General features: G+C 41.7%; 1 protein-coding gene across 1 annotated transcript in view; it reads right to left on the bottom strand.

The window, feature by feature from the left end:
* Window positions 1-16823, bottom strand: part of LOC132815206 (uncharacterized protein C18orf63-like) — a 79614-nt gene that overhangs the window by 1492 nt on the left and 61299 nt on the right. The window contains exon 11 of the mRNA XM_060824022.1: window positions 10957-11046. Within this exon, the coding sequence (XP_060680005.1) occupies window positions 10957-11046 (90 nt within the window). The remainder of the gene's footprint in view (window positions 1-10956; window positions 11047-16823) is intronic.

The raw sequence follows: 16823 nt of genomic DNA, 5'->3' as shown, positions 1-16823 counted from the left end.
ACAGAGGAATGCATAGAGGCTACAATGTAAACAGCATTGAAGTGCATAGATAGGCTATGGTTTATAAGTGGGTGGAGATAGGTCTTGATGTGGAGGTGGACAAAGAAGTTTCAATGTGGAAGAGAGGCTAATATTTTAAGGGTAAGGTGGTGACAGTGAGCCTTAATGTAGAAGGGGAGAGGGGCCAGTGGTTGTGAGGTGACAGTGTTAGTGGAGGGAGGAGCAAAAGGGTTACGAGAATGGTCATTTCCTTGTTGGTTTGTCAGCTCCCATTTCATTGCTAGATTTCTTGGTGTATTTTAAGACAAATACAAATTTGTATTAGTTAAACAAGTGTCCTGAAATCAGCTGCCATAAAATCAGGCATGGCTGTGTGAATGGCACATGGGATGTGTTCTCCTGTTTCCATCCCTCTTACTGTCATGGGGTTTTATTCTGAGGTTGATGACTCATCTTTCAGATACCACAACAACAAAATGCGTCATTACTCATGATCTGTTATTGATGCAGTCAAAGATATGGATGAAAAAAGTAGTTATTGATATGGGCAACCATGTAAAAGGAAATTCTATATGAGTAGTACTGCTGAGAAGCTAGATGCCAATTAGGAAGAGAGGATAGCTAAACATGAAGCATATTTGACTGTGATGAGGATTCTGAGAACAATTCAATGTATGATATTTGTACAATTCTGCAATACGAAAGTAAAAAAAATGATGGCGGCCCCAAGATATTACATTCTCTGGCTAATATCGAAGGAGAGGAATATTAAAGTATGCTGCATAAAGTTGTTGATCGAGGTTTTCTATGGAGGAAAGTAGGAGAACAGTTGCATTTCTAAATGTTTTCAGGAATATTTGCCATGCTTGGCAGAATGTGACACAGAGTTGGTAGCACTGGATGCTGGGAAGCTTGCAGAGCTGCCTCCCACTGCATTTTCCAGTTCACAAATTTCTTGTCCATTAAGACAAGACAATAAAGCTCAGTGAAATGTTTCAGGGAGCCTTCACAAGATACTTTTTCAACTTGGTTCATGAAGTTACCAGGATGCCACTGACTTTGAACCTTGTTAGTAGACCTGCCTTTCAATGGCATTTTAAATGTAACCAAAGCTAACTTGAATGAGAATATTCAGTGTTGGCTAATTATAGAACATAGAACAATACAGCATAGAACAGGCCCTTCGGTCCACGATGTTGTACCGAACATTTGTCCTAGCTTAAGCACCTACCCAATTCCTGCTTAAAGGTCACCAATGATGTTGACCCTGCCACTCCCACAGGCAGCGCATTCCATGCCCCACCACTCTCTGGGTAAAGAACCTACCCCTGACATCCCCCCTATACCTTCCATCCTTCACCTTAAATTTATGTCCCTTTGTAACACTCTGTTGTACCCGGGAAAAAGTCTCTGTCTACTCTATCTATTCCCCTGATCATCTTATAAACCTGTATCAAGTCACCCCTCGTCCTTCGCCGTTCCAATGAGAAAAGGCCTAGCACTCTCAACCTATCCTTGTACGACTTATTCTCCATTCCAGGCAACATCCTGGTAAATCTCCTCTGCACCCTCTCCAAAACTTCCACATCTTTCCTAAAGTGAGGCGACCAGAACTGCACGCAGTATTCCAAATGTTGCCTAACCAAGGTCCTGTACAGCTGCAACATCACCTCACGACTCTTGAATTCAATCCCTCTGCTAAGGAACGCGAATACACCATAGGCCTTCTTACAAGCTCGATCCACCTGAGTGGCAACTTTCAAAGAGCTATGAACATAGACCCCAAGATCCCTCTGCTCCTCCACTTTGCTAAGAACCCTACCGTTAACCCTGTATTCCACATTCTTATTTGTCCTTCCAAAATAGACAACCTCACACTTGACAGGGTTGAACTCCATCTGCCACTCCTCAGCCCAGCTCTGCATCATGTCTAAATCCCTTTGCAGCCAACAACAGCCCTCCTCACTATCCACAACTCCACCAATCTTCGTATCATCTGCAAATTTACTGACCCACCCTTTGACTCCCTCATCCAAGTCATTAATAAAAATTACAAACAGCAGAGGACCCAGAATTGATCCCTGCGGAACTCCACTTGTAACTGGGCTCCAGGCTGAAAATTTACCATCTACCACCACTCTCCGACTTCGACCGGTTAGCCAGTTTTCTATCCAACTGGCCAAATTTCCCACTATCACATGCCTCCTGACTTTCCGCATAAGCCGACCATGGGGAACCTCATCAAATTCCTTACTAAAATCCATGTACACTACATCTACTGCTCTACCCTCATCCACATGCTTGGTCACCTCCTCAAAGAATTCAATAAGACTTGTAAGGTAAAACCTATCCCTCACAAATCTGTGCTGGCTGTCCCTAATCAAGCAGTGTCTTTCCAGATACTCAAATTCTATCCCTCAGTACCCCTTCCATTACTTTGCCTACTACCGAAGTAAGACTAACTGGCCCGTAATTCCCGGGGTTATCCCTATTCCCTTTTTTGAACAGGGGCACAACATTCGCCACTCTCCAGTCCCCTGCTACCACCCCCGTTGACAGTGAAGACGAAAAGATCATTGCCAAAGGCTCTGCAATTTCCTCTCTTGCTTCCCACATATCCTAGGATATATTCCATCAGGCCCGGGGGACTTGTCTATCCTCAAGTTTTTCAAAATGCCCAACACATCTTCCTTCCTAACAAGTATCTCGTCTAGCTTATCAGTCCGTTTCATACTTTCCTCTTCAACAATACGGTCTCTTTCGTTTGTAAATAGTGAAGAAAAGTACTCATTCAAGACCTCTCCTATCTCTTTCAACTCAATACACAGTCTCCCACTACTGTCCTTGTGGTGTGTTGTGGTTCTGTTCGCCGAGCTGGAATTTGTGTTGCAAACGTTTCATCCCCTGTCTGGGTGACATCCTCAGTGCTTGGGAGCCTCCTGTGAAGCACTTCTGTAATGTTTCCTCCGGCATTTATACTGGTTTGTATCTGCCGCTTCCAGTTGTCAGTTCCAGCTGTCCACTGCAGTAGCCGGTATATTGGGTCCAGGTTGATGTGCTTATTGATTGAATCTGTGGATGAGTGCCATGTCTCTAGGAATTCCCTGGCTGTTCTCTGTTTGGATGATTGCGCTTGCAAATATTACGTTCTAAAAGCTCTCCTTATCTATACAGTCACAGAGTCATAGAGATGTATAGCATGGAAAATAAGACCAGTCAGATATCTCAACCCAATCTAGTCCCACTTGCCAGCACCCGGCCCATATACCTCCAAACCCTTTTTATTCATATACCCATCCAGATGCCCTTTAAATGTTACAATTGGACGAGTCTCCACCACTTCCTCTGGCAGCCCATTCCACACACGCACCACCACCTGCGTGAAAAGGTTGCCCCTGACGTCTCTTTTCTATTTTTCCCTTCTCACCTTAAACCTATGCCCTGTAGTTCTGGACTCCCCCTCTCCAGGGAAAAGACTTTGTCTATTTACTCTATCCATGCCCCTCATGATTTTATAAATCTCTACAAGGTCACCCCTCAGTCTCCGACACTCCAGGGAAAAACAGCCTTAGCCTATTCAACCTCTCGGTTAAACTTAAATCCTCCAACCCTGGCAACATTCTTGTAAATCTTTTCTGAACCCTTTCAAGTTTCACAACATCTTTCCGATAGGAAGGAGACCAGAAATGCACGCGTATTCTAACAGTGGCCGAACCAATGTCCTGTACAGCCGCAACATGACCTCCCAACTCCTGTACTCAATACTCTGACCAATAAAGGAAAACGTATCAAATGCCTTCTTCACTATCCTATCTACCTGCAACTCCACTTCCAAGGGGCTATGAACCTGCACTCCAAGTCTTTTTGTTCAGCATCACTCCCTAGGATCTTACCATTAAAGTGTAGAAGTACTGCAAAGATTTGTTTCCCAAAATGCAGTATCTCGCATTTATCTAAATTAAACTCAATCTGCCATTTCTCCCCCATTGGCCATCTGATTAAGATCTTGTTTTGCTGTCCAATACACCTCCAGTTTTGGTGTCATCTGCAAAATTACTAACTCTACCTCTTAAGCTCACAGCCAAATCATGGACCCAGCAGCTATCTTTGTGGCACTCCACTGGTCACAGGCCTTCAATCTGAAAAGCTCTCCACCTCCACCCTGTCTTCTACTTTTGAGGCAGTTCTGTATTCAAATGGCTAGTTCTCCCTGTATTCCATGACATCTAACCTTGCTAACCAGTCTCCCATGGGGAACCTTGTCGAACGCCTTACTGAAGTCCAGATAGATCAGGTCTACCACTCTGCTCTCATCAATCCTCTTTGTTACTTCTTCAAAAAACTCAAACAAGTTTGTGAAACATGATTTTCCACTACAAAGCCTCGTTGATTAACCCGAACCAGTCTTTGCTATCCAAATACATACACATCCTGTCCCTCAGGATTCCATCCAACAACTCTCCCACCACTGACGTCAGGCTCACTGGTCTATAGTTCCCTGGCTTGTCCTTACTACCTTTCTTAGATAATGGCACCATGCTAGCCAAATTCCAGTCTTCCAGCACCTCACCTGTGACTACCGATGATACAAATATCTCAGCAAGAGGCCCAGCAATCACTTCCCTAGTTTCCCAGAGTTCTAGAGTACACCTGATCAGATCTTGGGGATTCATCCACTTTTATGCATTTCAAGACACCCAGCACTTCCTCCTCTGTAATATGGACATTTTTCAAGATGACACCACCTACTTTCCTACATTTTATATCTTCCATGTCCTTTTCCACACTAAATACTGATGCAAAATACTCGTTTAGTATCTCCCCCAACTCCTGTGGCTCCACACATGGCTGCCTTGCTGATGTTTGAGGGGACCCTGTTCTCGTCCTGGTTACCCTTTTGTCCTTAATGTATTCGTAAAAATCCTTTGGATTCTCCTTAACTCTGTTTACCAAAGCTATCTCATCTCTCCTTTTTGCCCTCCTGATTTCCCTCTTAAGTATACTCCTACTGCCCTATCTCAGGATGCCCTTGATCTGCCCTGTCTAGTTCTGACATTTGCTTCCTTCTTTTTCTTAACTGAAGCCTCAATTTCTTTAGTCATCCAGCATTCCCTATACCTACCAGCTTTTCCTCTCACCCTAACAGGAATATACCGTCTCTGAACTCTCGTTATCTTATTTCTGAAGGCTTTCCATTTTTCAGCCATCCCTTTACCTGTAAACATCTGCCCCAATCAGCTTTTGAAAGTTCTTGCCTAATACCGTCAAATTTCGCCTTCCTCCAGTTTAGAACTTGAACTTTTAGATCTGGTCTATCTTTTTCCATCACTATTCTAAAACCAATAGAATTATCGTCACTAGCCCAAAAGTGCTCCCCCACTGATACCTCAGTCACCTGCCCTGCCTTATTTCCCAAGAGCAGGTCAAGTTTTACACCTTCTCTAGTAGATACATCTATATACTGAATCAGAAAATTTTCTAGTACATGGTTGACAAATTCCTATCCATCTAACTCCTTAACACTATGGCAGTCCCAGTCTATGTGTGGAAAGTTAAAATGCCCTACCATAATCACCCTTTCATTCTTATAGATAACGGACATCTCCTTACAAAATTTGATTCTCAATTGCCCTCTGACTATTAGGGGATCCGTAATACAATCCCAAGAATCATTCTTTTTATATTTCTCAGTTCCACCCAAACAACTTCCCTGGATGTATTTCGGAGAATATCCTCCCTCAGTACAGCTGTATTGCTATCCCTTGTCAAAAATGCCACTCCCCCTCCTCTCTTGCTTCCCTTTCTGTCCTTCCTGCAGCATTTGTATCCTGGAACATTAAGCTTCCAGTCCTGTCCATCACTAGCTACGTTTCAGTAATTTCTATGATATCCCAGCCCCATGTTCCTAGCCATGCTCTGTTAGGCCTCTTGCACTGAAATAAATACAGTTTAATTGATCAGTTCTACCTTGTTCTCTGCTTTGTCCCTGTCTGCCCTGATTGTTTGACTCGCTTATTTTCTCAATTGTACCAGTCTTAGATTGATCTCTTTCCTCACCATCTCCCTGGGAAAATTCTGCCCATCTCAGTGATATCCTTGATCCTGACACCAAGGAGGCAACACACCATTCTGATTTTTCACTGCTGGCCACAGAAATGTCTGTCTGTGCCTCTGACTAGAGTCCCTAAACACAATCGATTTCCTGGAACCCAACGTAGCCGTCATTGCACTAGAGCCAGTCTCAATACCAGAAACTTGGCTGTTCGTGCTACATCCCCTTCTGAATCCATCACCCCCTACATTTTCCAAAACAGCATATTTGTTTGAAATGGGGATAGTGCAGGAATCTTCTGTGGCTATCTGCCTGCCTCTCTTACCTTTCCTTGAGTTAACCCACCTATGCAACTGTATCTGCGACTTTTCTCCCTTCCTGTAACAGCCATCCATCACACCCCCTTCCTCATTGGAGCAACAGATAGAGGCAACCATTCCATTTGATCTGATAGAATTCGCAACCAACAACAATTTTTGCAGAAATAATCTTCAGTAACACGTAAACTCTCCCTAAACTCTCACATCTGACAAGAAGAGTATGTCAGAGTGTGATGCTAGAAAAGCACAGCAGGTCAGGCAGCATCCGAGGAGCAGGAAAATCAATGTTTCGGGCAAAAGCTCTGATGAGCTTTTCCTGCACCACACTCTTGACTCTAATCTCCAGCATCTGCAGTCCTCAGTTTTGCCAAGAAAAGCATATCACTCAACCAAGGGTAATTTTTGCTTCTTCCAATTTGCAAACCCAGAAAATAACCTGATCTTTATTCTCCACAAAAAAATCTGCTCCAGTCTAACTCAATACTTATGGGTTATATTTTTAAGTTTAATCAAGAGACATATCTCAACAAAACATATAATCAAGAAGAAGCCCACTCTATTCACTACTGCACTTATAACAAGGCCCCAAAGCCACACTTATCTGTCTCTGTGCTGTGACCTCTCCCAAAGAGGTTCCTCCAAGATCAGTTGTGAATCAGAGATATCCAGCACAGCAACAGGCCCTTCAGTCCAAATTGTCTGTGCCGATAAGATATCCTAAACTGATCATTCCCATGTACCAGCATTTGGCCCATATCCCTCTAAACACTTCATATTCATGTTCTAACCCAAGTGCCTTTTAAATGTTGTAATTGCTCCCACCTCCACAATTTCCTCTGGTAGCTCATTCTATATGGACTACCCACTGCATGAAAACATTACCCCTCAAGTCCCTTTTAAATTTCTCCCCTTGCACCTTAAACCTATGCACTTTAGTTTTGGACTCTCCTACTCTAGGAAGAAGATCTTGATTATTCATCTCTACATGTCCCTCATGATTTAATAAACACCCTTAAATTCACCGTTCAGGCTCCGATGCTCAAGGGAAAAAAGCCCCAGCCTACCAGCCTCTCCAGACAGTTGAAGCTTCCAATCCCAGCAATATCTTGAAAGGGTTCAGAAAAGATATACAAATTTTGCAAGATCTTTCCGATAGCAGGAGACCAGAACTGAATATAGTATTCTAAAAGTGGCCTCACCAATGTCCTGTACTCAATATACTGACCAATAAAGGTAAGTTTACCACCGTGTCCACTTTCGAAGAACTATGCACCTGGAGCTGAAGTATCTTTGTTCAGCAACATTCCTCAGTGCCCTAACATTAACTGCATAAATCCTGCTCTCGTTTGCCTTACTGAAGGTACAGCATCTCAAATACTATTTCCAAAACGTTATCAGGGCTTATAGCCTTTGTTGTATCCACTTGATTCAGCAGAATCATGATCATGTGGATTGAATCAGTTGTTTAAAGACTGGTGCCTGTGATGCTGGAGATGTCAAGAGATTATTGGAAAGTCTTCAGCCTTGTTTGCACTGATATGGTGCGGTCCCTTGTTATTGAGGATGGAGATAGTTGAGGAGTCTCAATTCCAGCTAGTTGCTTTTATCCAACTTTATTTATGACTGGATATAGGCTGGGGAATGTTTTCCTGGAGCCTAGATCTGATTCATTGATTGTGGGATTGTTTAGGTCTATCTGTTGTATCTGTTTTATTGGCGGTCATAGAAGTAATCTTGTGTAGTAAATTAAACAGGTTTTCACCTCAGGTTTAGGCATGTCTGCTGCTGCTCCTGGCATGCACTCCTGCATTTTTCATTGAACAAACATTGATTTCCCAGCTTGATGTTAATGGTAGAGCATGGAATTTACTTGGCCATGAAGTGGTGTTGAAAATAATTCTGCCTCTGGTGATGACCTACTGCGCCTCATGGACTTTCAGTTTTGAGTTGCTAGACCTGTTCAAGGTCTGTGCTATTTAGCATAGTTGAACTGCCACATGGCATGATAGATAATATCCTTAATATGAAAGTGGGCTTCACCTCCGCAATGACGGTGCAATGTCACTCCTACCAAATTGGTGAGGATGTGATGAAGTTGATTTTTCTTCTTGTTGGTTTCCTCATTACTTGCTGAACAGAGAGGCTAACAGCTATGTCATTTAGGACTCGGCTAGCTCAGTCATTAGTAATGGTGATATTCTTGGTGATGGATATTGAGATCCTTGCACTCAAAGTACATTCTGTCCCCCTGCCAACCTCGATGATTCTTCCAAGTGAGTTTCAATAGAAGGATTACTAGCTTGAAAATATATTGCCATTCCTTCATCATCACTGGTTTAAAACACTGCAAATCTCTACCTAATAACACAGCATGTGTACCAACATGAGATGGACACCACCAAGTCAAGAAAGTTAATCAACACAACTTTCTCAAGGAGACTTAAAAGATAGACAAGAAATCTTTGCCCTTACCAGTAATGATTGCACCCCATGAAGGCAAATAAGGAATTGTATTTACATTGCATGTTTCTCAAATTAAAAGGCATCCCTGAGCAACGCCAATGTACCACTGGAGTGTAGTTACAGTTTTGTAACGTGGGAAATGGGGCATTAAAATTTACGCAGCACACTGTCAAACAACAATGCATTTGGAAGGATAGTATCATTTTGGGTATTGTTATCGTAAGGCTCACATTTACTCGGATCATACAGACAGCAGCCAATGGTAGGAGGAGATCTGGCGTACAAAATGAAGTCACCAGAACAACTTTTGTATCGTCTATTCCAAAAACCTGCTACACAATTATTTCTGACAAAAGCACTGAAATAGTAACATAGAGAGTTTTGAAAAGATTTGTAGCTCTGGTTGAGGTTCTGGATGTAACTTTGCTCACTGAGCTGGAAGGTTTACTTTCAGATGATGTTGCCCAGTGAGGTGACAAAACATCAGTGAGCCTCCAGTGAAGCACTGGTGTTATGACCCACTTTCTATTTATATGTTTAGGTTTCCTTGGGTTGGTGATGTAATTTTTGGTTCTTTTTCTCAGAGCATGGTTAATGGGGTCTAAGTAGATGTGTTTGCTGATAGATTTCGGGTTGGAATGCCATGTTTCTAGGAATTCTTGTGCAGGTCTCTGTTTGGCTTGTCTTAGGACCCAATCTCACTAGTATCCTTACATACAGATGAGGAAGGACACCACTTCGACTGGGACAACATATCCATCCTAGGACAAGCCAAACAGCGACATGCACGAGAATTCTGAGAAGCACGGCATTCCAACTGGAACTCTATCAAGAAACACATTGATTTGGACCCTATTTACCTCTGAGAAAAGAACAGGAAATGACATCATAGGAAATTAATCACCAACCCAAGGAAACCTAAACAGATAATTAGAAATTGGGTCATAACACCAGTGCTTCACCAGAGGCTCACTGATGATGTTACGTAGTATGGTGACAAAACGCCAGAAAATGAACCTTCCAGCTCAGCGAGCAAACTAACATCCACAGTGATAGAGAAATAAACAATGCAAAGCAATTCAGATCATGACTTTTGAAATCAAGGTGGAAATAATCATCAATTCACTTGCAAATGAGGTCATTATTATGCAAACTAATGTGACCCTCTGGTCTGTTTCCCTTTCTGTAATGTCTACTGGCTTTATTAAAAGCTTTTCCTTAAAATTATCAGGTTTAAAATTTGAAGGTGGACTTTTGCAGTGTGTCTTGATCCTGACACAAACCATTTTTTGTTTATTTTAGATACTGCAGTCTTTGAACATCTACACACCAGTCTGGATTGTTTGTTATCATTCTCAATTCTCATTTTCATTCTTTTGCACACAGCAGCAGATTATGGCTTTTGCCCAGTTAGCACACCATACTGGACAAAAACTGGTCCATAATGGTGTTCTCTGAAACTTGCTTTAAAATTCAGGCCCAAATTTCCTGGCAAGCGGGAGCAACAAATTATAAATACATTGTCTTGAATTTTCACGGAAAGTGAAATTGCATTGAAAATAATTTTCATGCGAGTGTCAGTTAGCTGGACAACTGGTTTGCAATGTAACACCAACAGTGTGGGTACAATTCTTGCAGTGATTAAAGTAACCATGAAGGACTAGCGATGGAAAATGCAGGGTTAGAGGGAGGGGGTGGGTCTGGGTGGGATGCTCTTCGGAAGCTTGGTGTGAATTCAATGGGCTTAATGGCCTGCTTCCATACTGTAGGACATCTATGATTCTTAAGACTCTTTCTCAACTCTGCCCTTGCCTGAGAGACTGGTGACCTTCAGGTTAAGCTACTGAGACAGCAGCCCTATTGTCTGGTAGGACTATGGTGACTTTACCTTACTGACCTATCTAATAGTCCAACAGATGAGGATTTCATGAAAAACATCCATATCTTTATTTCATTTTTGTCCTGACAGGCTTTAGCGAGCCATTCAATGTCTCAACTTTGTTTCCATAAGCTACAGAGAGAATGGCCATGCACTGATAAATATCCCCAGTGGATAATAAAATACTTTCTCACTAGATTAATTGAGGATGAAGTTTGAGGTATTAACTATTTCTCAGATACCTGATTATGTTTTGCATGTGCTGCTACATCAACATCCTGGATAACTGGTTTAGATTTTGGTTTCTTTGGAGTTGAATCTGTTCCTTTCTCCTGTGATTGAGAAACCACAAAGTAAAATACAAAAAAATTCAAACATCTTCTACCTAGATAAAAAGGTCAACCATCAAACTGTATTTTCAATTGGAAATAATAGAAACTTTTAGATTACCCAGTAGTGATGCTCCAATCAATTAACGTCATATTGTCAAAAGAAATTGGAGCAGGAGTAGGCTATCAACCCCTCGATATTGCTGTGCAAGTTGATAAAACTACAGCAGATCTCACATGCCTGTAACTTCACTTTCCTGTATGTACCCCACGTCTTTCACTCAGCTTTGAATATAGATTGGGAGAAAATACCAAGCATAATGAATTCTGTGAGAGAAGAAATTCCTCCTGAACTCTATCTTAAATGGAGCACTGTAGCAAGCTCAAGACAGAAATGTTGGCCAGGAAACATGGTGATGTCCTGAAGTGGCAATCAACCAGAAGCTTGGGGATATTTTGTGGACAGAGCGCAGGTGCTCTGCAGAGCAATCATTCAGTTGCATTTCATACATCCTGTATGTAGAGAAGATAGTATGCACTGTGAAGTGGGAGATGGCCCACTGCAGCGTGACACTAGGCACACGGATACACAAGATGGCCACTGAGCCATCAGTTGGCCACTTGACACATAAATGGACCACAATATGGGGACAGACAGCAGGGCAAATACGGACACTGCTTGGGGCCACCAGAATGCCAGCACAATGCGCTCACAACCTGGTTGATTAGGTTAAGGTGGTTGGGGGAGAGAATACATGAGTAACGTACACTGCACGCCTAAGTGTTTGGGTCCAGCCATCTCGTTTTATAGAAATGCTAACAGCTTGATACGAACTCAATACAGAGTGCTAACAGCCAGGGCTGCAATAGTTTGTCCTTCTCAGGAAGAGCGAATAGGGACGTCCGTGCAGACATTGAAACTAACAACAACCATGCTGAAATTAACAAAGGCTGCGCTGGAACTGACAATGACTGTATCCAAACTTTCAATGATTCTGCAATAATTACCATAAACAAACCATGTTACAAAGAAAATAATCTCATCACTGACTATTGTATCACAAGATGTATAAAGGTATCTTAACGTGTACTCTGGGTCGAGAAAAAAAATCGCAGCTGACCCACTGTATTGTTGGTATCTTTCTCTCCCCAGAGCTCCGGTATTTCCTTGTGCAATAAACTCTGTCAATGAACTCCGACTCTTAGATTTGTGATTTTCCCCATAACAACTGAATACAGTAGATGAGATTAAGTGAAGTGCAGGTAAATTGCTGAATCACATGGAAAGTATCTGAATCTTAGGTTAGCAAGAGGGTTTGAGGTAAATGAACAAGTGTTGCACCTTCTGTGGTTGCATGGGACAGTGCTGTGGTAATGTGGGCACCTGCTGGGACTGGAGGAGAAGACGACCAGTGCACCCTGCAGGATACAGTCCCTGAAAAATGGTGATAAAGGAAGGGAGGGGAATATTTGTGGTGGCATTTTACTGGAGGTAGCAGAAATGGTGACTCATGATCTTTTGGATGTGGATGTTGCTGGAATGGAAAGTGAGGACTGGGACCCTATCATTGCTGTGGGAGGGAGGGAAAAGGGTGAGGGCAGAAGTGTGAGAAACATGTCAGATACTGCAAACAACTTTGTCAACGACAACATAGAGAATTCTTGGTTGAGGAAAAAAAACGCACATTTCTGAACACACCCCAGCCACTGCTAAAGATGGCACCATCAGAACAGATATGACAGAAAAAACTGGAGAATGGAATGGAGTTCTTATGGGAAGCAGGGTAAGAAGATATACAGTCCAGGTAGCTATGGGAGTCAATGGGTTTGTGGTAGGGAAATCGTAAGTAGTGTGATCGGCCAAAATCCATTCACCTTCGTATACCAATAGCTTCCAACTTCAAACCATCCTGGGTAATAAACAAATCATTTGACCAAAACAGAGAATAATCCTCTTTTAATCTCTGGGCAAAAGTTTGGAAACCTGCAGGGTAAAGAGGAACCATTCCTTCAGCCACAAGAATGGAACTCTTCAACGATCAGCCAATCCTGAAAGGATTAACTCAGTTTCATTTGCAAAGATTTACATCCACAAAAACTTGGGTCATACCTCATCTGGAATCCAGAAACTTTTACATTGTTTATCCGATCATTATACATCATGCTTATGTGCAGAGGGAGTTCAATGTCATTGTGCATTAATGACAAAAAGTTGCTGCGTAGATGCAACAGATAATTAAAAATGCAAATGGAATATTGCCCTTCATTACTCGAGAGATGGAGTTCTAAAATAGAGAGTTATGCTGCAGCTGTATAAGGTGCTGGTGAGGCCACACTGGAGTACTGTGAACAGTTTTGGTCTCTTTGCTTGAGAAAGGGCATACTGGCACTGTAGGGACCACAGAGGTTGATCACTAGATTGATTCCAAAATTGAGAAGATTGCTTTATGAGGAGGGATTGAGTAGAATGGGACTATACTCACTGGAATTCAGAAGAATTGGGGGTGGGGGGGGGAGGAGAGAGAGAGAGAGAGAGAGAGAGAGAGAGAGAGAGAGAAAGAAAGAAAGAGAGAGGTCTGATAGGAATAAATAAAATTATGAAGGAACTATATAAGATAAAAGCAGGGAGGTTGTTTCCACTGGTGGGTGAAACTAGAACTAGGGGGCACAGTCCCAAAATAAGGGGGAAGCAGACTTAAGACTGAGAAGATGAGGAACTTTTTCACCCAAAGGTTTGCGAATCTGTGGAATTCCCTGCCCAAAGAAGCAATTGGGGATACCTCAGTGCATGTTTTTAAGGCAAAGACAGATAGATTTTTGAACAGTAAAGGAATTAAGAGTTATCGTGAGCATACGGGTAAGTGGAGCTGAGTACACAAAACAATTAGCCATGATCTTACTGAATGGTGGAGCAGGCTCGATAGCCAGGTAGCCTACTCCTCTTATTTCTTATGTTTTTATACTCAAAGGACCACAAGAGAGGACTCACCTTGAACTGTGATTCACTCATGTTAAAGAACTGTAATTTGAACAAATTACTTACTTTCTGCAAATAACAAATCATATTGTATCCCTAAAATCCACATTTCCTTGTGTGTATGTGCACCTATGTCAGTGATGGAGCACATACAACAGCAATGTTTTAAAAATCATTTGGCTAGGTGTGCAGATGGCAAGAATTTAGAGGGATATGGACCAAATGCAGGCAATTGGAACTAACTGAGTGGGCACCATGGACCAGTTTGGGCCGAGAGGTTTGTTTGCATGTTGTCTTACTCTATGCCTTCACATTACAGAGCATTGTGTGATGAAATGTTATCTTTTCATGATTTAAACATATCCAAAAGAGTGTTCATGTTTGTTACTAGAAATGACAACACTCAAAAGGTTTTTTTTAGATAGATTACTTACAGTGTGGAAACAGGCCCTTCGGCCCAACAAGTCCACACCGACCCGCCGAAGCGCAACCCACCCATACCCCTACATATACCCCTTACCTAACACTACAGGCAATTTAGCATAGCCAATTCACCTGGCCTGCACATCTTTGTGACTTTGTGACATCAGGTGTTAAATGCTTCTTTGAAAAGAAATATTGTTACAAAGAAAAAGTACAAAATTATTACCGCCACCTCTATCTGTCTATAACACAGTCCACATTACATGAGGGTAATCTTTCTGATGAACAGAAACTTTCTGCTAGCATTATGACAGTTGGGAAATTGAGTGATGATTCATCCTATTAGTTATAAACTCCTCTGTGAGATCTTTTGGACAGCCATAAGTCATTCATCAGAGCAATCTCTTGATATCTTAATTAAGGTGAGACTGTGGTCCACTTATTGGTGGGTGAAAAGGAAAATTCAATGTCGCCAATTTTAACCTATTATTCACAGATTCTGCCATGCAACTGGGCTGTTAAAACTATAAAGATCACTAAGGTGGAGCTGCCAAAGCTGACTATTTGTCATTTTATCAAGTTATACAGAATCAAATTTAAAATGTAGAACAGGACCTCTGCCCCTCAAGAGAATAAGTTGGGGTTGAACCTACCCTTGCTATCTAGCTGTTAATTCCTTTAATAAATGACTACCACCTCAAACCAGGAAGGAGATCCTGCTTTCATGTGCTGCTGGATGGCCAAAAGTTCTCTGTTTCAGCACTGCCAGCAGAAGCATTGGCTCACTGCAGGGATTGCAGCCATTCCCAATAGTGAAGAGTAACTGAACAAAGTTAAAGTGTAGAGTATTTTCGGCAGGGCTAGGATAGCAGTGGAAGTTGTTGGACTTACAATGTAGTACTGGCCTCCATCACTGGGGAATGAAGCCCTAAGTTGACATTAATTTGCCACTCTTGGCTTCAAATGTTTCATAGACAGACAGTCTCCAGGTACCTCTCATGCCTCTGGTAAAGTTTTGATGAGGATCAATGGATGAGCAGCATGTGCATGATAACTATGGCTTTGCACCCAATTTTACAATCTGCACCCACTAACAACTCAGTCTGAGTGTTGTACAACTGAGCCCTAGATCAGCAGGGTTTCTTCAACAAATACTGTACATCACATCATCAGTCCCCAAGTGTACTTTTTAACTGGATTGTCTAATTGGGAAATGGGAAGCAGGAACCCACCAAACTAATCTGGCAGGCAGGTTGATCAAGACCGGAACAAGGTAATAAGCTGCACATTTTTAAAATCACTTCCCTTTTAAGATTAAACAACGCGGACTCTTGTCCAGGCTGCAAGACTCACACGTTGCAATATCACCTCGCATTCCCCCACTGATTCCATCCTCACAACTCCAACCCAACCTTACTCATTTGCCAAGAGTGAGGTTGGAATGGGGTTGGGAGGATAATATAGGTGATATTGCTTTTGTTTTAAGCAGGTCTTGAAGAATTGTTAATAGGGCAGATTTGCATTCCATCTCTCTGGCAAGCTCTGATCAGAAGTTTGTTATATACTTGCAGTTCCCAGAAACACAAATCGCACATGTCAGTTTAAAAAAAAGTCAAACACTAAATGTTGCAACAATGAAAGCTTACTTTACATTTCCTTTTCTCAGCTGCCTTATCACAAAAATTGTTTTGTGTCAAAGTTTTTAAGTTCAGATTTTGTGTGGGCACTTGTTTTTCTTGCTTAAGTGGCTCCTTTACATCAAACATATGGAGTACCTAGAAGACGAAACACAAATAGTGCAATAGGACAGGAAACAAACTAATTAGTTTTATAAATTATGTGAGTTAGAAAGAGTCTGTGAAATTGTTCATAGTGAATTATCTAACGAATGAAACACAATGAAGAGTTTCAGGATTATATGACAGATGAAAACTTCCAAGAGAATTTTTTTTTGTGCATTTACAGACCACAGACAGCAGAATGCACATATTTAAAATTATATACCTTTCATGGTTATTCAGTAAGTATTGTTTTTATTTCTAAATGTAAAATTTGGGTAAAATCTACAATGGTAGTTCAAACATATACATAAACTTTGGGAGTGATTTGAATGGTTAAGCATTTATTTTATTTTATTCAGCGCTTTCTTGCATTTATGCTTGATACAGTTGAGTCATACTCCCCATCTACGAAGTCCGTATTTATTGGTGATTAATCAATATGAAACCTATGACAATCAGAAAGTGTCAATGAAGTATTGTTAGAATCCGTGCAAACTTAGACTTGAGCTTCCTGCTAATTATAAAAAACTGAATGAAGTCCTAAGATTGCGCACTTTTAAGAAGTAGTTATTGTTACAAATAACCTATATCTCCAGCAT

The sequence above is a fragment of the Hemiscyllium ocellatum genome, chromosome 4 (genome assembly GCF_020745735.1).
Source record: "Hemiscyllium ocellatum isolate sHemOce1 chromosome 4, sHemOce1.pat.X.cur, whole genome shotgun sequence".
Lineage (NCBI taxonomy): Eukaryota > Metazoa > Chordata > Chondrichthyes > Orectolobiformes > Hemiscylliidae > Hemiscyllium > Hemiscyllium ocellatum.
The sequence above is the reverse complement of the archived record's forward strand: the minus strand, read 5'-3'. Positions and strand labels throughout refer to the sequence as shown.